The sequence below is a fragment of the Ornithorhynchus anatinus genome, chromosome 20 (assembly GCF_004115215.2).
Source record: "Ornithorhynchus anatinus isolate Pmale09 chromosome 20, mOrnAna1.pri.v4, whole genome shotgun sequence".
NCBI classification, from domain to species: domain Eukaryota; kingdom Metazoa; phylum Chordata; class Mammalia; order Monotremata; family Ornithorhynchidae; genus Ornithorhynchus; species Ornithorhynchus anatinus.
In genome coordinates, this window is record NC_041747.1 from 4,835,764 (window position 1) to 4,858,920 (window position 23,157).

Here is a 23,157-nt window from a genome sequence, read left to right on the forward strand (position 1 = left end):
TATAGCAAAGGAAAAAGAAAATTACAAAAACTCCAACCACTGTTAAATCTCTTTTGGAGAGACAAAATGCGGAGAGGGAGCAGGATGCAAGTTAACTCTGGGTGGAAGTAAGGAATCATGGGGAAAGTAGACCTGCCAGAGCATTGACTTTCACCATGTGAGGAGCCTCTAAAGTTACGTCTTCAACCCCTTTACAGTCAGGCAACATGAATCCAGCCCCACTCCGTACTTCATACGTGCCTCACCACCTCCATTGGCTCTCTCTCTTTTGTCACACCTGTATCCCATTTTTACTAGATCATTTCAAACTTTGTTCCTGTCTTGCATAGTGTGGCCAACTCCACCAGCTTAAGTATTTTTGTATGTATTTATTAAAGATGTGTTTGATCTCTTCATCTTGACCTTTAACAAATGTGGGATAAAATTGGCTCCAGGACCAGTCCCTTTGGGATGCCATTTGATATATTCTCTATCTTGCTGCCTATCTTCACCACCCCAGCCCCCACAGCCTTTAGGTTCAGATCTGTAATTTATTAATTTATTTATATTAATGTCTGTCTCCCCCTTTTCACTGTAAGCTCTCTGTGAGCAGGGAATGTGTCTGTTATTTTGTTGTGTTGTACTCTCCCAAGTGCTTAATACAGTGCCCTGCACACTGTAAGCACTCAGTAAATATGACTGATATGTTGAGAAATAGCTTGGCCTAATGGGCAGAGCACCGGCCTAGAAGTCAGAATGCCCTGGGTTCTAATTCCAGCTCTGCCACTTGTTTGTATGACCTTGGGCAACTCACTTAACTTCTTTATGCTTCAGTTACCTCATCCATAAAAATGGGGATTAAGACTGTGAGCGCTACATTGGATTGTGTCCAACCCGATTAGCTTATATCTACCCCAGTGCTTAGTAGAGTGCCTGAAAAATGGTAAGCATTAACAAATACCATAAAAAAAGGAAAGGTTAGTACCCAACAAATGCTTTGAATGCTGCCCACAAGCCTGGTGTGTTCTTCCTAACAGTGGTCAATGTCCTGGGTGATAGAATTGAAAGCCATATATCAAGTATCGCCAACCAAAGTTTATTGGCTACTAATATGTCTTACTACTATTACATTTTGTAAAAAAAAAAATGAATGAATGGAATTCTCTTTTATAAAAACTTTAGTTCACTCCCTATCTTCCAATACTGTAACTTGGTTCTCCACTTCCTGCCCAAATAGAGGGTGATACTGAGGATGATCGTTACTGATAGTTCTGTATATTATTGCTTCATGATGTGTGAATCATGGATGGCATGATTCACTACAGAACTGCATTTCAACTCGTACAGTAATTTAAAAGACATTTCAAAATTGAAGCACATTTAATTGAATGTTTATATTTGAGTCTCTTGTGAAACGATGGATGAGCCCGTTTCAGGCTGAGTAGTGAGAACCTGAGAGGAGTTGATTATCATGATGGTGGTTTACCCAACCCCACCGGCATTCTCTCAACTCCACCAGTCGTGTTTCCTCGGGGTGCTCGTATGTGCCAAATATCACTTAGGAGAGAATGGCACAGTATGTAGTAAATGGATGTTGGGAAGGCTGATAAAATAGTCTAGCTGGTAGTCTCGGGTGGTAGCCGTTTGGGTGGAGTGGAAGGGATAGATCCAGGACATGGTCGAGGAAGAGCAAGCAGGCTTTTGCGATAGATCAAAAGCCAACGAACAGTCGAGGGTAATCGTGAGGCTTCTGGGACAGAAAGGATGGTTGTGTCTAACTCAGATGGACAAGATGGGGGAAAGCCGAGGAGTTCTGTTTTAGTTGTGGAGTTTGAGGGGTCGGTGCGGACACTAAAGTGGAGCTGTCTGGAAAGCAAGAGGTGTGTGATTGTGGGTAAGATCAGGGCTAGAGAGACAGATTGGGAAGTCATCCGCGTAGGACTCTTAGCTGTAGGCCTGTGAGCGGATGAGCTCCAGGAAAGAGTGTAGAGCAAGAAGAGTAGAGGACCAGATGAAGGCCTGGCCACAGGCACTCGACAAGAAGATAAGGAATGGTCAGAAAGGTAGGGGAAGAACAAAGTTTTAAATGTCAGCAAAACCGAGGCCAGGAAGGGTTTTGTGGAGAGAAGCTGGTACCCAGGGTCAAAAGGAGCTGAAAATTTGAAGAGGATCAAGATAGAGCATAGATCTTTGAATTTGATGAAAATCTTTAGGCCCATCTGCTTGCACAATAGACCAATTAGTTCACTTACAGGCAAAACAATGCACCTTAAAACATTCTAAAATGTAGTTCATCAAGGAGGTCATTTGTGACCTTAGAGAATACTGTTTCCGAAGAAACGGTTGTATGGGCCTGGGAATCAGAGCACCTAGGTTCTCATTTCAGCTCTGCCGGTTGCCTGCTGTATACCTGTACAGTACCAATACCTGTTTTCCCTGCTATTTGGACTGTGAACCCCGCAGGGGGGCAGGGACTCTGTCCGACCTGATTGACTTGTATCTACCCTAGTGCTTAAAACAGTGCTTGACACATGGCATGTGCTAAAAAAAAATAAATACTAGGGATAAGCTTGTGCGCAAGGTTGGACATAGAAAGTATTATACTGTAATATGGATTGTCCACAACACGACGTTTTGCAAAAATGTAGTGCCTGTATTCTACAACAACTGGATGTACTTGAAAGCAGCCATAAATCCAAACGTTCTTATGCTGATTTTAGAAGTATCAGTCTGGGTGAATGTCTGATTTTAGAGAAACCTAATGACCTAGTGGAAAGAGCCTGGACTTGGGAATCAAAAGACCTGTAGTCTCATCCTGGCTCTACCGCTTGTCCACTGTGTAACCTTGGGCAAATCATTTCACTTCTCTGGGCCTCAGTTTCCTCATCTGTAAAATGGGGATTCAGTACCCATTATCTGACCTACTCAGACTTTGAGCCCTTTGTGGGACCTGATTATCTCCTATCTACCCCAGTGCTTAGCCCTGTGCGTGGCACGTAGTAAATGCTTAACAAATCCCAAACTTATAATTGTTAACAATAATAATGCCATTATTAATAATAATACCATTTTTAGTCATATTTAGAAGAATTGAATAGCAGTCATATACTTGCCAAACAAGTAAGGTCTTATAAGTCAGATAAATTATGGATTGTAGCTCTCAGTTTTTGTTGTGGACAAGTTGAATCGTTCTAGATCTTCTGTAGTGAGTCAGTATTTGACTGCTCACCCTGTGCAGAGCACTGTAGCAAGCGCTTGGGAGAATTGATTCAAGTACTGAAATAGTATTCTTGACTGAGTCATTTTAATGCTTTTTATATCAACTGTTCCAACTCAGAAACGCCTGCAGTATTTCCAGAGAGCATCAAAGAAAAAGAGACCCCCACACCAGTTGAAGACATTCATTTGGAAAGCTCCATACCTCACACCGATTCCGGAATTGGTGAGGAACAAATGCCCAACATCCTTAACGGGGCAGACCTAGAGAACAGCACAGGCCCAGATGCCATGAGCGAGCTGTTGTCTACGCTGTCCTCCGAAGTGAAGAAATCACAGGAGAGCTTACCGGAGAGCCCCAACGAGATGTTGAAGCCGGCTCCGTCCATATCCAGCATCAGCCAAAGTAAAGGCATCAACGTCAAGGAAATACTAAAAAGCCTCGTGGCTGCCCCGGTTGAAATGACTGAATGTGGTCCTGATCCTATTCCTTACCCGGATCCTGCATTGAAGAGGGAAGCTCAGGCTATTCTTCCCATGCAATTTCATTCCTTTGACAGGTATGCTCCCAGCTTATCAATCATACTGTTTGGGGGTTGGGGGGGACGGAACGCACAATTCCATGAATTCAGAGGCTTATGTGATACCTTTTGAAGCTGTGGAAGCCTCAGTGCCAGTTAATGAAATTAAATATGAAGGAATAACGTTTGCGACTTCTGTAGCTACAAAGCCCAGGCTCCCTGAAGTTGTGGATCAACTTGATTTTATTATTTCATGCAAGGCATCAGTAATAACACCCTGCATGAAATAATAAAATCGAAACAATGGAACCGACTGTCAGTCAGTATTAACTCTGCTACAAAAGAGGGGTGCTTTTTAACTGAAGTATTTTAGCTTCACGTCCCTGAATTTGAAAGCAGCGTATTGAGAAATGAAATGAAATGCTCTGTGACAATTTTCGTACCCAGCTCTTCACCACTCAAAAGTGATATTTTTGCGTGATCTAAATTGTCCGTGTCTTAATCATTTTTTTCCACTGTGTTTGATTAAGATGCTGGTTTAGTTCATGCATTGAAGAATGCAATAGAATACCTATAGTACAAAAAAAATAAAAGTATCATGATATAGTTCTGTTAAAATGGAGAAGCAAATATACTTGCAGATAAACACACAAGAAAAAAGAGCATAGCTGTGCCTTCAAGTAGAAGGAAAGCTTGACATGGAATTTAGAACTGAAATTTGCATGCAGAGATTAGAAAACTGATGCTAGTTCATGACAGAAAATACTGAGTTTAATAACAATTGAAAATACTGATTCACAAAATGATTCCATTTAACTGCAGAACTCAATTGTTGGGATAATTTGCCATATAATCCAATGATGTCATTTTTGGAAGAAACGAATGTGACTTGGCATCAGGAGTAAAAAATGCAATGATCATGATGTAGTAATTTTTGTTACTTATCTACTAACAGTCATATCAGAGAAAAAGCATTTTTCATTTTATTGAAAAATCTTCTGTAGTCTCTATGCGATTGTTTTAGATTTTTTCTGAGAAAAAAGGTATTAAAATAGATTGCTTTCCCTTAGGATGAATTTATTAGGTATACAAGGGAACTTTATATTTCATTGTCAATTTTCTTCATATTCTTCCAGAAAGGTAAATACAGTTTCTGAATATCTTCAATTAACATTATTCATACCCAATAAACTTTCTCTGAAATTGAGAGGGGAGATATGAAAACTATTTTCTCTTTTTTAGGTCAGTGTTAAACACTGTCACTTCATATTATACTACACATATAAGTATGTATTACATATATATAAGATCTGCATTTATTACTTACATATATTGCCCATTTTATAAAATAGGGAATTGAAAAAGGTTTAGAAAAAGAATTTTTGTGGTTGATATTGGAACACTTCTTAGAAACTTAATTCTCATTTATGAGTGGAGTTTTTTATTCTTTCATTTTTTATTATAAATTTTTTATTTTATTCAAACATGAACTTCCTCAGAGTACCCTTTAAGCTAGAGAAAATATTCCATCGGCCATGTCTGAGGGAAAAACGTTACGTGCATTTCTGGGAATGCATATTATGGCATCTTGTCTGCTGTTACCTTCAGTGCCTTTCTTAGACTTCTTTATTAAAATTATTATTGTTACCATTAGGCTAAGAGAGAAAAAAAAAGAATGACCGTGATTCCTGTGAGAGAAATCAGTACTAAGTTCAGGATCTTGTTTTAGCTGCTTTATTTTAAGGTGGATTGAATTCCGTATCATTTTAAATTACTAATTTCATCCTGTCTGAAAGCTAAAACTTAACAAAACTCATGAAACCAATCCTCTGAGTTGCAGAACTGTCTCTATGGGTGATAAGAAATGTATAAGACCTCTGAGCCAACTGATTTTTCAGATGGGTAGTTGCTGTTTGGTCCCAGTAACATTTAAGCTACACATGGTGGAGTAGGTTCCTTTTTTCCAAATCGGAGGAAGAACATTTAAGAGCACAAAGCCTATTCCAGTTCATTTTAGCCAAAGGGACTCCTGTGTAGCTAATGTATGCAGCAGTTCAAGTACTATCGAATGTAAATGATGAGGTGATATTGATGAAAGGAGGGGATTGGGGTCTCGGGGGGGCGCCGATGACGGATTGAACAGAAGCGGCCTCGCGCTGCACGTAACTCAAGTCTGTCGTCTTCACTGCTCAAAGCCATAATGGGAGGTGGCAGTCTGAAATGAGTTGCCACGGCAAAGAGTATTATTTTTGAAATGCTTTCACACAAATCACTAGGCCCTGCATACAACTTAGTTTCATGCTTTAATGTCATCAGGAGGCACAAATTGGTGTGTCTAATTGTTTGCCACCTGCCAGCAAAATGAGCTGCCAGCCAGCCAGACGGGTTTGATTGTCTGTCAGCTATTCAATAGATTGAGAGTGACAACATCAAAAATTTCACTTCAAACTCTGAAGCTTTGAGCAGCCTTTCAGAGACCTCTTCCCCACAAGTGCTTCTGGACAACCGCATTTTTCAATTAGATTTCAATATATTGCTGCCTCCTGCCTCATCTGTCTTAAGGTAGCTATAATTGCATTATGAGCTATATAAACAGATTTCTGAGACACTAGAGTCTGAAATCTAAGTTATGACATGTCTTTTAACATCAGGCCGAATTCCTTGAAAAGAGAATCCAAGATGACATTTTTTAGAAGGAAAATTCTGAACGCTATGAATTTGAGAACATAGAATTATAATGGCACTTGCCCTGCCAATAAATGATTTTGCATTCTTATCTTTGACTTGACAGAGGCATGCAATCACTTGTCTGTTTTGGGTATATCAGTCATATTTCATAATAATATTCCATAAGCTCAGTGGAGATCACCTAGGTCTTTATGTATTTGGAAATAATAGTTTTACCAGTTCCCTGCTATAGATCCTAGCAATATATTTCAGTTTGAAAATAAGTTTGCAATCAACTGTTGATGCAGTTTGACATCTTCTGCGTCTAGGATTGAGTTGTACCTTTTCAAAGTTTTGAAATTGCTGTGAATATTCTAGGTCTTAGACTTTAGAAATTTGGGGAGTTTGAGTAACATAAAGGATGTCCTCTACTCTTTTTTTGGAGGGGCGGGGGGTGGAGAGGAGGGTATTTGTTTAATGCTTATTTTGTACCAACCACTGTACTAGGCATTGGGTTAGAAGCAAAATAAAAAGCTGGACATAGTCCCTTTCTCACCCAGAGCTCACAGTCTTAAATTGGAGGTAGCAGGGTTTAATCCCCATTTGACAGATGAGGTAGCTGAGGCACAGAAACGTGAAGTGACTTACCCAAGATCACAGAGTAAACAAGTGGGAGAGCCAGGATTAGGAACCAGGTCCTCTGACTCCCAGGTCCGTGCTCTTTCTCCTAGGCCACACGGCTTTTCCTCTTGCTGATATTTTATGCCAGTTTTTTGGTTTCATTATCCAGTTTCTCATATGGTCACCTTGGTTTATATCATGAAATCATAAATTGGATGTTTATCAGTTTCATAAATAGCTTTTTCATGTGGCCTTTCTTTCCCAACATGTTGCCCACAAGTGTACCCTAGTTGTGAATTAGATGTTTTCCTCCAAGTTGGATTTCGCTTGAAAATTTTGCCAAAAAATGCATTTCAACTCTCAACAGGGTTTCCAGGATATATCAAATTTATCATTTCTCTCAGTGTTCAGAAACTAAATTAAAATCAAGAGCATTTAATATTGCAAACCTCCTTTCTACTGGTTTGAAGCTGTTGAGGTTCAGCAAACATTTTTAGTACGGAGGTAGTTGCCCGTCCTACAGGGCAGAGAGTGGTGTTTTGATGCTAAGATGATGTTTCTAAGGCCAAGAGCACTCTTACCCTGTTAACCTCTTTGACTGGTCATCGGTATGGGGTGGGATTCCCCTGCTCCAGCTAGGCACCAACTTGATTCAAGGAAAGGATATCAGACACCCAATTTGCAAGGCAAAATTTCAGTAGTTTGTCAGAAATTATTCTTTGGAAAACTATATAGTTTAACTGATGTAAATGGGTGAGCTCTCCATACCTTCATTTTCTCAGTCTTTCTGGGTTTCTGTTTAGTATGTAAATGGAAGCAGGCAGTTATGAGGAAAAGCCAAAAAAAAAATTTTTTTAAAATCCAAATTCATTTTCACTTCTGATTTGCAACGGAAGAATGGTCCCCAGTAGATTGTCTGGAATTATGGGGCCTTTTTTCTAAATAAAGTAAAAGCTTATACATAATTTATTAACATCCACATCTCCGCTGCTTTTGTACTATCTTCTTATTTGATCACCAGCATTGTGTATTTCCCTTAGGTAGGGGAGCTTTCAGTTTTCATTTCTGAGCTCTGCGTTTTTCCTGCCCTTCTCCTCTTCCCGGCTGTACTGCTTCTTACCGTCAAACAATTGAGTTTGAAAACATAAGGGGTTGTGATTCTCTTCAGGCTCTACAAGGCACACCGCCACCCTCCCCAAAGGTTGGAGGACCGTCTCCTTCCAACCTCCTCCAGTACCCGCTCCTTGTCTGGGGCTTGTGCCTGGCTGGAGCAGGGGAAATACTGTCCCAAACCAGTGACCTCCATGACCGCCTGCAGCCCAGCTTGTGTATCCATTTCAGAGATGCATACAGAATCTGTCGAAAGACAGGTTGAGCAGCTGCTGCTGTGCCCCCAACAGAATGAGTGCTGGTGTCCAGTCCCTGCCCTCTCCCCAACCCCTGCCCAAATGGCCCAGACCCTGGCCCCATGCCAGGGCTGGTTCTCAAGTTCGGGGTCCTCTGCCCTCAGCAGAACGGAAGAGCACAAATCAGAGAAGACTCTTCCTTTCATTCATTTCATTCGATCGTATTTACTGAGCGCTTCCTGCGTGCAGAGCACTGTACTAATCACTTGGAAATTCCCTCCTAGACTGTGAGCCTGTTGTTGCTTAGGGATTGTCTCTATCTGTTGCCCAGTTGTACTTTCCAAGCGCCTAGTACAGTGCTCTGCACACGGTAAGTGCTCAATAAATACAATTTAATGAATGAAAGTACAGTACAGCAATAGAGACAATCCCGGCCCACAGTCTTCAGTCTTCCCCTGCAGCCTTACTAGAGCCTGCCCTCTGGTCCGTCCATCAGACCGCTGGACTCGATGAAGATCCTTCTATAGCGGGGCCTGTTCTTTATGCCGGCTTAAGATTGCACCAGATACTTTTCCCGTCTTTGAAATGACAGTGATTAGTTCTTTCGATGTAATTAGCTTGGTCCTGTATATTAAGCAACATCCTCAATGCTTTCCGGGTCTCAATGACAGTCATGGAATTTCAGCTTTCTGAGATTAATGAATCTGCTGACCTGCAGGTCTTTAAAATGAGGCTGAATTTCCATTTTGTGTTTCTTGAAGGCAAGGGAGTGGCAAATACCATCTCCAAAGTTTGTATTGTGCCAGACCTGACTTCCACCTTTCCCGGTTCTGCAACAGCCCCCCCCCCCCCCCCCCCCCCCCCCGCAGCCCTCACTTATTTGTAAAACAAGGGAAAGCATATTCTAATGACAGCAGGAACCAAACCGCCCAACCGGGAGGTGTAAATAAACAGACCTAAAGGGAGCCCACGGTGGGTTATAGAGCATGTACATTCAGCTGGGCTTCTTCGGTGTGCTGTGCTGACTTTGGCAACCAAACCTGCCTGTGGGAACAGAGCAACCCCCACCCAAGTACATCTTGTCGGCAAATAAAAACAAAAGGAAGCAGCATGGCCTAGTGGCAAGAGTACAGGCCTGGGAGTCAGAAAGACGTGGGTTCCGATCCCAGATCCACCACTTATCTGCTTTGTGGCCTTGGGCAAGCCACACTTCTCTGTGCCTCAGTTACTCTATCTCTAAAATGGGAAATGAGACTGTGAGTCCCAAGTGCAACAGGGACTGTGTCCCACTCAATTTGCTTGTATCCACCTCAGCATGTAGTGCAGTGCCTGGCACAGAGTAAGCGCTAAACGAATACCATCTTTTTTTTTTCTAATCCAGCTCCACCACTTGTCTGCTGTGTGACCTTGGGCAAGTCATTTCACTTTTCTATACCTGTTACTTCATCTGTACAGTAGGGATGAAGACTGTGAGCCCGATGTGGGACAGAGACCGTGTCCAACCTGATTATCTTGTGTCCACCCCAGTGCGTAGGACAGTGCTGGCACGTAGTAAGCTCTTAGCAGGTACCGTAACAGAGGAAGATTCCCCCTGTGCTTGTCCTCCTCACTGAATGCCCTAGGTGGCTCTTTAGTGTGTAATCTACACCAATGGTAGCTTTTAGAGAAACGCCATGGCTCAGTGGAAAGAGCACGGGCTGGAGAGTCAAAGGTCATGGGTTCAAATCCCGGCTCCGCCGCTTGTCAGCTGTTTGACTTTGGGCAAGTCACTTAACTTCTCTGTGCCTCACTTACTTCATCTGTAAAATGGGCATTAAGACTGTGAACCTCACGTGGGACAAGCTCATCACCTTGTATCCTCCCTAGTGCTTAGAACAGTGCTTTGCACATAGTAAGCGCTTAACAAATGCCATCATTATTATTATTTTCTCCACAGTAGCATTTCCCTACTTCCAGTGCTGAAACTATAATCCAGGCCTCCTAATTCTCAGCCCTGGGCTCTTTCCATACAATCAACAATAGGGAATGAGGCTAGAGGTGAGGGGATGGAAAAGGCACTGCTGTCAGCCTGATTGGAAGACCTTGAAGTAGAATGTAAGGAATTTTGTTCTTCACTGGAGGCGATGGGAAGTTATTGGAGGTGTCTTAGAAGAGGGGTGTTGCAGTGGTGCAAAAGAAGTCTTTAGCATCAGAGCCTAAAATGGATTAGAGGAGAGAAATATTGAAAGTTTAGAAATCTACTAGGGAACAGGCTGCCTAAGGGAGACTAGCAAAGTCAGTGGAAAGGAACAAGTTTGCATGAGGTTTAGCTAAAAAGGTGCAGGATGATTAGGTGCCAAAAAGATGGAGAAATCCTTCTGTGGGATTAAGAAGGAGAAACACTCTATTCTCTTTAGGATATTGTTTGAGGAAGTGGTGTAACTTCCCTGCATTAGTCTGAGACGGCAGAGTCAACCTTTTCAATGTATTCTGGAGATTATGATTTGGCGGTAGAATCGGGAAGACAGATGTAAGGTAGCAAAGTAGGTACAGACCGTATATGTATAGGTGTGGGAATGAGTATGTTTTGCTAGAGACTGACTTTAGTCCTTGTGGCGTTTCCTGTCGATATGGATTGGGGAGAAGAAAGTCCTGCTGATGGCAGGGTCGGGTACGCAGTAGTAGCAACAGGGCAGAACAATCTCATGGAAGCCGAGGCTGCAGAAGAAGCAGAGGAGGGAGGAGAGCATCGGGAGGAAGGTGGAAGAAACCGAAAATTGAACTGTGTTCATGCCAATAAAATGGGAATCGGAAACCATTGGAAGGATGTTGAAGTTTGGGCAGAACATAGAATCCTAGTAATGGTGATGAGGCCATCCTTTTCTTGGGAGAGATCAGGTACCATATTTTTGTCAGAGCAGCTGTAGCTGCCTTGTTTTCGATGCTTTTTTGAACGATTCATTTTTATTTTTCGCCTGGCAGCTCTTATTTTCCGGATCAGTGAAGGAAACAGAGTTCTGGAAAATATTAATTTGGTTATTATTTACTTTGTAATCATAGAACCAAAGCTAGAGAAGAATGCTTACTAGTTAACATTTGTTCATCGTTTAATCTTGTAAGATAGAATTTCTTTTTCCTTGGAGAATGATAATAAACTTTTTGAGAAGCCTTGGGCAACAGTGAATGCCTTGGAGTTACTATCTAGGACCTGAATGTATCGCTCAGATTTTTGCTAAAGACCCAAATGCAAAGCCTAATCCAAGTTTGATTGCAAAAGACTATAATTATCCAATACTCTGGGTTATTTATTTATAACTTGCACCTGTATAGCCTTTCCCAGCTTAGTACAGTGTTCTGCATGCAGTAATTATTTAATAATTACTATTACTGCTCTATTGCCTTGATTTCATATAGCACTTTCCTTCCTAAAGGGCTTTTTCATTCTGGGGCTCATTTTTGTCTTCACCACATCCCCATAGGATAGGAAAAAGCAGATATTATTCCCTTTTTTTCAGATGAAGAAACTGAGGTGTAAAGCGGTCAAATGACTTGCCCAAGGTCACACAGCAGGACAGTTGCAGAGCTGGGACTAGAACCCAGGTCTTGCGACTCTCCACCCAGTTTTTTTCCACTCCTCCAAAGGAGTGGCACAAGCCCTTTCCTGAAATGTTAGGAAATCCATGTTCAACACAGAGGTTTTCTTAACAGATCAAATTGTCAAGTACGTACTCTCTGGCCCTCTAAGTTACCATCTGTGTTTGTCTTGCCAGTCCCGATCAAGAAGGACTTGAGTGAGAAATAAGGAACGGGTGACTCCGAGGCCCTCGAAACCGAGTTCGATTCCAGCGTTAGTCACTTGGTTACTTTGGTCGTCTGTTTCTTGCCAGGAGTGTTGTTGTGCCTGTAAAGAAGCCTCCTCCAGGCAGTCTGGCCGTGACCACCGTTGGAGCTGCTCCTGCCGGAAGCGGACTGCCGGCAGGCGGCACCCCAAATATATTTGCTGCTACGGGAGCTACACCAAAAAGTATGATTAATACAACAGGTATTGTCCTTAAATCTTTTTGTGACCCCCCTCATCTTTTTTCTTTCTGTTTTCTCTATTCTTTTTTCTTCTTTTTTGAGGGTTCAAATAAACACCTTGAACATCCAGAGCTATCCTAGCCTTTCTGAGCATTCTGACTTGGTTAGGATTTTGAGGATTGCTGCATGATTTCTAATTAAGAAGTGGCTATTTTAAAGGGCCCCATTTGCGTTGTTCTCCACCTCTTTTGTCTTTCCAAACATGAAAGAAGCACGGGGTGCAAAAGGAAGGGGGAATTTGGATAGGAAAGACTTATTATGTAAACATAGAAAACGACATGGAGAGGGACAGGGTCTCCCAATAATCAGCACCCCTTGCAGTGACAGAAAATGGATTTGGTGGTGTATGCTTCTTCAGTCCTAATGGATGATCTCTGCTGGGTCCCCTAAGGGAAAGCAGGCATTCCTTGAGGTGTCTGACGGTATGCCCAGAGGGAACATTCCATTCCAGCCCCAAATTCGATGAACGGCGGATGTGAGCAAAAATCACGTTTAGTATGGAACCCCATTTCTATCTTGAGATTGCAGTGGTGTCCAATTCATTGTCCCCCTTTCCCTGAAGACTCCTAAAAGCAGAACATTCAAATTCAGTACTTTTTGAAAAGCCCTCCTGAAGTTAACCTTTTTGTTTAATTTCCAGGAATGTTCCTGTTGATGATTAATTCAAATAAATCCTTACCCAAATCTTTGTGATTCCCTTTTAGGTATTTATACAACGCAAGATGATCCCTGCATTTTCCTCCCTGACCATAGTAGCCTTCTCTTCTCCAAACTGTATAGCCTTAAAATTTTCCATTTATTGTCATTACTTCCTTCCTTCCCATTTTGATTAATTTTGTAGCTCTTCTTTGTGCTTTCTGTATCTTGTTGATCATCCCACTTCTAAGTCTGACAAACCATCTACAGTTTATGGTGAAGTAGTGAGTAGAAAGTACTAAATCAAATTTTGTCAAGCTGAATAATTGTAATAGCAGCTGTATGGAGCCTTATCATTGACTGTAGATAAGGGGATTGGTTTCCATTTGAGGCTTACTCCATTTTGTTAAGAAGTTTTATTCTTCCACTCACTTGGACCAATATCTGGTTTCCCTCAGCACTTTAAATTGGACCTTTCTTCCTCATTCTCTTTTCTTTGGTTCTTTTCTCCTAACATTAGTTTTCCCCAACTTATTTGCTCCCATTAGAATAGGAATGTTAATGTCCTTTTCCCAAAATTAAGTGTATCAAGACACTAAAACACGTAGGTCTGCAGTTCATACTGAGGATTTTCGGAAAATAGAATTCCTCTTTCTATGACCTTTGAGGGGGGTCACAATTTCTGTATGTGTATGTGGGGGGGGGGGGGGGGGCACAATTTCTCTGTGTGTGTGTGTGTGTAATCAGTTTCTGCTTCAGAACAGGGAAAGAAAGAATGGGAGCTGTAGGTTCCAAGTGGTACAGTTGCAGTTTATGGGAAATAAAAGTTAGTCTTGTAAATTTTAAATGCATGTATCCCCTGGGGATATAAGGATATGTCCAGATGTTTGCCCAGTTATATTCCAAAAACATTTTTTAAAAACCCCTATGCGGTTCTGATCAAATGTTGCACTGAACTTCAGCTAAGTATTATGAAAAATACTATATGTTCAGATAACATTTAGAGACACTAGATGTCTCTCAACTCCGCTGGTATATCCTGTATTTTCATAGCATGCCATCTAAAACCCTGTTCTGAAATCAGAGTTTTATATTATCCAAGAAAATCCTTGAACCAGTGATTGAAGACTACCGTAGAAGGCATTCAACGATTCTTTTGTCAAAATAATTTATCATTAATATGTAATAAATTTGAGCCCAAATAATTTCATTTCACAGGGTTCTAGTGTTTAAAAACACACTTTGACAAGTTAGTCATAGAAGGAGCAAAATAATCTGCTTGTCTGGATTTGCATTGTTGTGGTAATTTAATTTATTAATTTCATTTTATTATAAAACTTACTTTCATTTGTTGTTGTCGTCTTTCATTTTTTGTTAAATGTACTCCATTTTGTAGCATGGTGTCGTCAGCCCAACGTGAAATGCTATTGAACTATTAATATCAGAGATGTAAATTTAAGTTTCTAAAGGTTACGAGTGCCCTAATGATGAATTATTCTGCTTTTTTTCCGATATAAAATTATTTTTTTGATTTAAAATTGAGTTGATTAATTCCTTTAAAACCAGAAAATAATATGGAATTCAGTCAGACCAAAGGATAGATCTTTTAAATGTGAATATGTTTACTTTTAAGGCTAAAAACGTATTATTTTGGGCACAGGTGCAGTGGATTCAGGATCCTCCTCCTCCTCCTCATCCTCTAGTTTTGTAAATGGTGCTACCAGCAAAAACCTCCCAGCTGTGCAAACTGTTGCTCCAATGCCAGAGGATTCAGCAGAAAATATGAGGTATGAGACACTCCCGATTTCACTTACTATTTTTTTTCCTTTACAGACTAAAACTGCGGGAAAAGAGGGATGAAAGAGTGAATTGCACAGTTGCAGGGCTCAAACAAGATTCAGTAATGCGTGTCATAACTATTTCCAATGGTTCACTGAAAAACTGGTGTAATTGCTAGGTCCATTTTGGCAGACGATGAACTAAGATTGGGAGAATTCATTAAGTGAGCTTCATCAGGTTACATGGTGATTTAGAAATAAGCTTTCAACTAAAACCCAAATCTCCGACTTTTCAGTTCTAATAAACTACTTCTTAGCCTGCAAAATGCGACAGTTTTTCCGTGCGATTAGGTAAATATTTTAGATGTCTAAATACCAATGCTTTCAAAGACCTAGGGGGGTTATAACTAAGGTTATTTACAGGACAGTCAAAAGCATTCATTTTCTCGTGAATCTGTTTCTCTTGTGCCCCTTGAATTCTGAATGAGACATCTTGCTATTCTCAGAAATGAGTTTCCCATGAAGAGCTGTGCCGCTGTGTACTTCGTTCAGTGTGTGAAAAATATGTTGAATGCCCTTACATTCGTGCAGATTGTCTTTCCCTATAAAGACGTTCGAAATACCTTTCTGATGTTCATGCCTTCCCAACCCCCTCCTCTCTTCCCCTCCCTCATCCCCAGTCCTCCACTACCTCACCTAATCACAATAAAAGGACTGTTTCTTCAATAAGCAAGGAAGATCAGCTACAGGAAGCAGCTAGCAACTGATTAACATCAGTGTTGTGCAGTGGCTCCTGAATCCCGACATGGTCAGTTCTAACTTAAAAATATCGTATTTAACCAGACCATTGGACCATGTGTTCCATTTGGAATAATTCTGAATAATGCTTAGTGACTTGCCCTGGCCAAATCAGACTTTACTGGCACTTTACTAGAGTGTATTGATAAAAGAAGATGTGAATCAAAAAGTAACTGTTAGCAGGTTGCGCTGTGGTCATTTTTCCCCATTTTTAAAATCACTAGTCTTACCACCCGGAGGTAGTACAGTGGTAGCAATATTCACTGCTGCCACCAAGCTTCTCTGCCTTAAGAGAAACATAGTGGTAGCCTGGGGAGCCCAGCTGTAAGTACTGTCCCATGTGATCCGTTCCTGGAGGATGCACAGGCACAGATGCTGAGCATGCTAATCAATATTCCCCCCCCACCTTATGAACGGGGCAGGCTGCCCTCTATATTTATCTGGCAGAAGCAGACTTGGGCCTACTATTTAAGGTTAACTTGCAGGACCCAAGTAGCCCCGCCGTGACAACAGATCTTCTAGCAATTAGACAAGATGCCTCGTTTGGCACTCAGGTGGTCTGGGATTTCAGAATTCCATTTCAGAAAAATGGCCAAACCCTTCTGAAGGCAATTCACACAGCTCATATTGAGGATCAACCAGTGAAAAATATCTTAAAGGAGAGATGACCATTAAAGATAGAAATTGACCCCATTGATAATACAGGGTGACAGAGTTCCTTAAGCTCTCTGGGGGCCCACTGTCGCAGTTAAGCATGATCTTATTTTTGCTTCTTCATAGTCATCCATCTTCAATACCATCATGAAAGGCCAAAAGATCCCCTTAGGTAGCCCCAAGTAGCCTGCATTTTCAAATGATAATTTGAATGATATTTTAAGTGTTTAGGACAGTGCTCTGCACACAAGTAAGTGCTTAAATACCGTTGCTGGCTTGATTGAACTTTATATGACCTAAAATCCCAAATTTAAACTGGTCAGATATAAAAAAATGACTTGGAACCCTTCTTGATCCGTTAATATTTATTGAGAACTTACTAAGTGCTGAGCGCTACATTAAAGGCTTGGGGGAGAGAACGTTGCAGTAGTGTTGATAGACACAATTCCTGTCCTACTTACCTACCTACAGTGCCTGTGGGTGCTGTTGCTGTAGCTTTAAAGTCAAGTTCCCCTTGTGAGTAAATTCAGGGTGATTCATCTGCTTCTCAGCATTTTATTCCATGTTCCAATTCTAATTCTCATTTTTACGTTCTAATGCAGCTGCCATTGATTATGCCTTGTTCACCATAAGGGCAATGAGCTTTCCCTCAACACAGGGGAAGTACGATCAAATACTTCGTGAATGTGAAAAGATAAGGCCAATTTCATCAGAAGCGATTTATGAGGGAAAAAGGGGTCTCTGTTCTGATAAAACTGAGCATTTTCATATGCACACCTAGATTTCCCCCACTGGACTTTCTGAACCGGCAGTACCATCGCTGCTCTTTTAAACTGGGCTGCCTTATTGAAGCAGCCAATATTTTAAGTTAAGCAGAATCTTCCAGCATTTTAGTTTAAATGCAATTATCAATAGAATCATAATAGTAATAATAGGACTTGTTAAGCACTTACCATGTGCCATGTGCTGGGATAGGTACAAGCTAATCAGATAGGACAAAGTCCCTGGCCCACATGTTGGAGGCAGTAGTAGGCTTTAATCCCCATTTTACAAATGATGAAACCAAGGCCCAGAGAAGTGAAGTGATTTTCCCCCGTTCACAAACCAGGCAAGTAAGAGTGCTGGAATTAGAACCCAGGTCATCTGACTCCATCCTGTGATCTTTCCACTAGGCAACACTGCTTCCCAAGCATGTTGTAAAAAGAGTTATTCCTAATGTGATAGAAAAGTTTCTTTTGAGGTAACTCTTTAAATATGCATTTAGACATTCTTCTGGCAATTCTTTATAGATTTTTTATCAAATCTGACAGGGGTTCTATTTAAGTCTTGTGTTTTCCCCAAGTGATGTTAGTGCCTTGAATCTCTAACTTTTTTCTAGTTGTTTCTTAATCTAGAAAAAATATTTGAACCTGAGGATTTTAATTGACATTTTAGCATTTTGCAGTTAAAATGCTTTTCTTCAAATCCCTAAAAGAGCCTTATAATTTGCCCCAGAATATATAAAGTTCCAGTCTTTTGAGTTTTCTCTAATAATGGAACTTTTGTAGCTGATTAATGGTAGGGAATACTTGTTCCAGTTTTTAAAACCAGTCATTTAAAAATTAGTTGCCTTTTAGCTTGTAATGTTTCTCTGCCTCATCCAACTTCCGAATATTTAGAAAATCACACCTTAATTTCCATCTACTTAATTTCATATGGTTTCATTCAACTTACTGATTGAAAAGTATATGCTTTCATTTCTGTCTCTGTCTCTTCCTGAAGTCCCATTTACTCTGTTGTTTTGTTCCGTTCTGCTAAACAAACAATTACACATTCCCAAACATGCAGTCTAGGAAGCTTTTACAGTTATATAGGGCTATCCCCAGGGATGCTTTCAGTTAAATAAAATCCAGAATATGTTTATTTGGAATTCAGTGAAGGCTGTAAACCTCTTGAACACCAAGAGATAACTTTTCCTCCATCTTTTAAAATTACCTAAATTTCATCTGGATTTGCAAAGCCATCATGATTTGACAAGGTTGGCATTAATTGCCTATTTTAAATTGCCTAACTAAAATAATCTGATTTTGCTGTAAAATATGGGTGGAGAAAACTAGAATATATTATCAAATAAATATCAACAAACAGGAGTTCACTGAGTGCTTTCTGGAAGTGGAGCAGTTGGTCTATAAAAGTTTTCACCTACCTTTCCCTAATCTTAAACTCTAAAACTTTGTCACTTCTCCTAGCTTTCTTTACCTCACTTCCTTAACTGTAATGTGGCTCTTCTAATGCTATTCTGCTTCCCTAGGTAGTAGTGACAGATAGTTAATAGTTATAATGAGGCATTTTGGGAAGTGTATTTATGAGGACTACTTTTCTAGTCTTACCTGAGACAGAGGCATAGAAGATATGATAGCAGAATTGGGGATGAATTTTCCTGGGAATAATCCACTCTTAGCTTTTTGGGGGAACCTACTGACTTGGAACTTCCTCCCCACCCTAATTCAACAGATCATAGCTCTCTACCTTTCAAAATCCTCATAAAATTCTGACTTCCTCCAATAAGCAATCCCTGATTAACTCTCAACACACCAAGTTACATCAACTTGTCAGCCCCATCTAACACATACATTTTTATTTATACTCCCCCTCAGCACTTAGGCATAGGCAAATATACAATCAGTGTATCCTGATTAATCTGTATTTTCTCATCTGTCTCCCTCATTAGGGTGTAAGCTCCTCATCAACCAGTCAATTGTATTTACTGAGTCCTTACTGTGTGTAGAGCACTGTATTAAGTGGGAGAGTACAGCACAACAATATAACAGACACATTCCCTGCCCACAAGCTTAAAGCCTAGAGAGGGATACAGACATTAATAAAAATAAATTACAGGTATGTACATAAGTGCTATGGGGCTGGGATGAATAAAGGGAGCAAGAAATCAAACCTATTAATGAGCACTCGCTGATAGAATTCTGTTTTTACAAGTATTTATAGGCGCCTAGTCTCTCTTCACTCTCACTGTCCCATGCTTCCACCCAATGAGACTGGAATGATTTGGGGTGAGTTGTCTGTGAGGGAACACAGAGTGGTTCAGCTAGAACTGAATCTTTTGTGTTCTCTGAAACCTATTACCACCCTAGCCTCTCTAGACTTTGTTTATAGGAACTCCAGTTGGGTGGACCTCCTTTCAGATTTGTGCTCTCTCAAAACACACTCTTTCTCTCTCCCTGTCCCCCTCCCACCAACCCCCAACCCAGTGGTTTAGGGCCGAGCAAAACTACTATGTCATAGTTGCCGGTTCTTTACATTTTTGCCCTGCTCAGGAAATTTACCTGTTGTAAAATAGGACTGGGATCCTGTTATTTTCCCTTGAAGGAACTGGTGCCTTGTAAGGGTGCAGCATAGAGAACTGTCCATCGTCAATTTATACACACACACAGACACCCTTCCCCCCCGCCCTCCTCCACACACACACACCCCTCCAAGTATCTCTACTGCTTGAAGTAGGAGTTCTGAAAATCCTGCAAGGTGGGAGGCCTTGTTGTTCTCTGGCACACTAGTGGTTTGGTTTACTGTTTCAAATCAAGCAAGATCTTAACCAGTTGCAGAAGAAGATCTGAAACTGATTAAGAATAGAGAAGTTAATGATTTTTGAAATTGGGAATGGGTAAAGAAAATGTAAAAAAGCTTTGATACTTTTTCTTAAAGGAAGACTGATGGCTTGGGAGTTACTGAAGTGGTGAATTAATATTGGTTTACTACAGTTCCAAATTTGGTTGTGGAAGTCCCTTCCGTGGCTCTATAGAGGAGCACTAGTGGTAGTGCAAATATTCTGAGTAATGGAAGGCAGCCACATTAAAAGCCCCCTCTGGTAGGAGCATTTTGCAAAGAGGATGCAGTAATCCCAAATTGAATTAAAAGCATTGCATCATGTCGTCCTTTGTTTTAGTTCTTAGCCAATAGAGATTTTGCCAGTTTCTGTGGGAAATAAACCAGCATCGTAAGTATAAGAAGGGTCAAGAGGGACCAATCCCCTCCATGGAACGTAGCCCACTACACTCCCCCATGGCTCTTCAGGCAGGATGGGTAGCCACAGTTAGTCCTCCTCACTCCGTAGAGCCTGAAAGTGACCGATTTTGAAACGAGGTTATTGGTGCCGTCTTTCACCCCCAAGCCGCAGGCTCCTAGTCCAACCCCTGCAGGGTTTTTTTTTCTCACGCTCCCTGCCGCATTGTCATCTCCTCTTTCCTCCCCTTTCCACCTCTGCCACTGCTCCTCTGGCCTTCACTTAGCCATGGGGTCAGCCTAGAATCTCTTCTCATCCAGAATCCAGAACTCCAAAACAACGTGCGCAAATGAGCCTCATCCAGCCCGTTCCATCCAGACAGGCTGGGACATCCCCAAGGGACGGGAGCTCCAGAACTGCTGCCATAACTATTTAACCACTGATATTTTTAAAAAATGGTGTTGTTTAAACACTTACTATGTACTGGAAACTGTACCAAGCACTGGGGTAGATACAAGGTAATCAGGTTGGACACAGTCCGTGTCCCACATAGGGTTCACACTTCTAATCCCCATTTTACAGATGAGGTAACAGGCACGGAGAAGTGAAGTTACCTGCCCAGCATCTCACACAACAGACAAGTGGGAGAACTGGAATTAGAACCCAGGTCTTTCTGACTCTGCTTTCCTGCCTGGAGTTGATGGTTGTCATCATCAGTCAAGCTGAGCCAGAGCTACCATAGCAGCACTAGGCTCTGGGCCAGGAGACAGTTTGACGATTCCCTGGCCTCCCAGAGTGGAGACCGCCTCCTTAGCAGTCCCAGAGCCCAAGCCCCGCTCCGTCTCTGAGGATCCCTCACGCTGGATTGACAGAGAGGAAAGGGTGTATGGCTCATTTTACAGGGCTCAAGGACTATTGGAGAGAAGAGGTTCTAGGGCCTGGCTCCACAGCCCCATCTATCCCCATCAAATGTTTACCCAAAACCATTCAATTCTCTATTGTATCCAGACTACAAAAAAGCCAGTAATCAAAATTAAAACCTTGTCCCAGTCATTTAAAATGATCTGTATTTGTGGATGTATTTGTAGTAGATGAGTGTCATACCTTTTGAGAATTTAAATATCTGGATCACAGTAACCGTATCGTGCACATTTTCTGAACAACCTTTAGCACATTGGAGTGGTCATTGTGAGCAGTTTTCTTCTCTTTGCAAATAAAAAAAAAACTACATATTATAGCCTCCTTTTCCTTAGGTGGCATATACGTTCAAGGTGCTCAATAAATACCTATTAGTGGTATCTGATAGTTGTGAGAAATGTTGATAAAGAATGTGCACTGGATAAAATGAGTTACATTTTGAATACATTTGCACCTGATAAATTAGGCTATGTTTTTGCATACATTGGGTGCTTACTGTCTGCAGAGTGGCTTAGTGGAAAGGGAACGGGTTTGAGAGTTAGTGGTCATGGGTTCTAATCCCGACTCTGCCACTTGTCAGCTGTGTGACTTTGGGCAAATTGCTTAAGTTCTCTGTGCCTCTGTTACCTCATCTATATAATGGGGATTAAGACTCTGAGCTTTTTGTTCTGAAATGTGGATTTGAACCTGGAGATCAAGAAGCTAATTCAAAGAACTGGTCTCTTTCCAAAATCTTCCTAGCCTTCCTTTTCAAGAAAAGGATACTGTGAAAATGAGAAATATGAAAATAGCAGTAGGGAGGTCAGTGATTTCCTAGAAGCATACTAATAATTTTCTGCAAAGTACTTTCACATCAGTTATCTCATTTTATCCTCAAAACACCCCCGTGAGTAAAGGCAAGACAGATCTTTTTTATCCCCATTTTTCAGACAGAGAAACCAAGGCATGGAGAGGGTGGGAGACCTGCCCCAGGTTACAGAGCAGGCCAGTGGCAGAGCTGGAACCAGAACCGTCATCTCTGGACTCCCAGTCCTGTGCTCATTCCACTTGGACATTCCGCCTCCTGAATGTCGCTCCTCTAAGTGCCCTTCCTTCCATTTGGGGGATGGTGATTTTGAAAATGTTCAGAAGTTCAGCAACATGAGATAACGTCATGATTTGTTTGAATATATGATATTTTAGTGCCATGGGGTCCTGCAAAACTGAACTGGTATTTTTTTAATGCATTACCTTCAAGTAACCATTTTGAACTCCTCAGCTACAAATTTATCCAAAACCCGCAAGCCTGCATGCTCTTCTGCAGTAACAAATTCCACATCCTTACCACCCCTGCTGTGTGATGAAATATTTCCTTTGGCTGGGGTGGTGAACACATCAACTTTAATCATTCAATTGTCATAATATCTTCAAGTTTTCCGTTAGTTGGTCTGGTATCTAATTATTGATATTAATTCATCACCATGTGTCTTATTTTCAACAGCATCACTGCCAAGCTAGAAAGAGCGTTAGAAAAAGTTGCCCCTCTGCTTCGTGAAATCTTTGTAGATTTTGCCCCGTTCCTCTCACGCACGCTGCTGGGCAGTCATGGACAAGAGCTGTTGATTGAAGGTACAGTTTCTTTTTTATTCCATTTCTTTTCTGATTGTTTTTGTCCTTTATACATACACCTGTTTTCTTGAGGCAACTTTTTCTTTTAGAGCAATACACTTAATTATAACCGAAAAAAGGTGATGTCTCTTACAACTGAGAAGATATGTTCTCCTATCTTCTCCCAAGAATTACAGGGGAAAAGTCAAGATAGTAAATCCTTTCCTCTGATTCATTTATTAGAATCTAGGAAGCTAAATTTGCCCTGCATGTTAATGGCTGATTAGATAAAATAGTGTTAAGCAAGATTTGAACTTAAAAAACGGGAATCTCTAAATTATAATTCCGGTTTTATTAGTAATAAAGCAAATCTCTTAACATTC

At 41.1% G+C, this 23,157-nt stretch overlaps 1 protein-coding gene across 8 annotated transcripts in view; it reads left to right on the top strand.

The window, feature by feature from the left end:
• NBEA (neurobeachin) overlaps positions 1-23,157 on the top strand; it is a 395,298-nt gene that overhangs the window by 123,919 nt on the left and 248,222 nt on the right. For 7 of the 8 annotated variants that reach the window (XM_029048269.2, XM_039914901.1, XM_039914903.1 and 4 more), the window contains 4 exons: positions 3,317-3,755; positions 12,217-12,371; positions 14,706-14,832; positions 22,668-22,795. In XM_029048269.2, coding sequence (XP_028904102.1) covers positions 3,317-3,755; positions 12,217-12,371; positions 14,706-14,832; positions 22,668-22,795 — 849 coding nt within the window. The remainder of the gene's footprint in view (positions 1-3,316; positions 3,756-12,216; positions 12,372-14,705; positions 14,833-22,667; positions 22,796-23,157) is intronic. The other variant, XM_039914902.1, reaches the window with a different exon arrangement.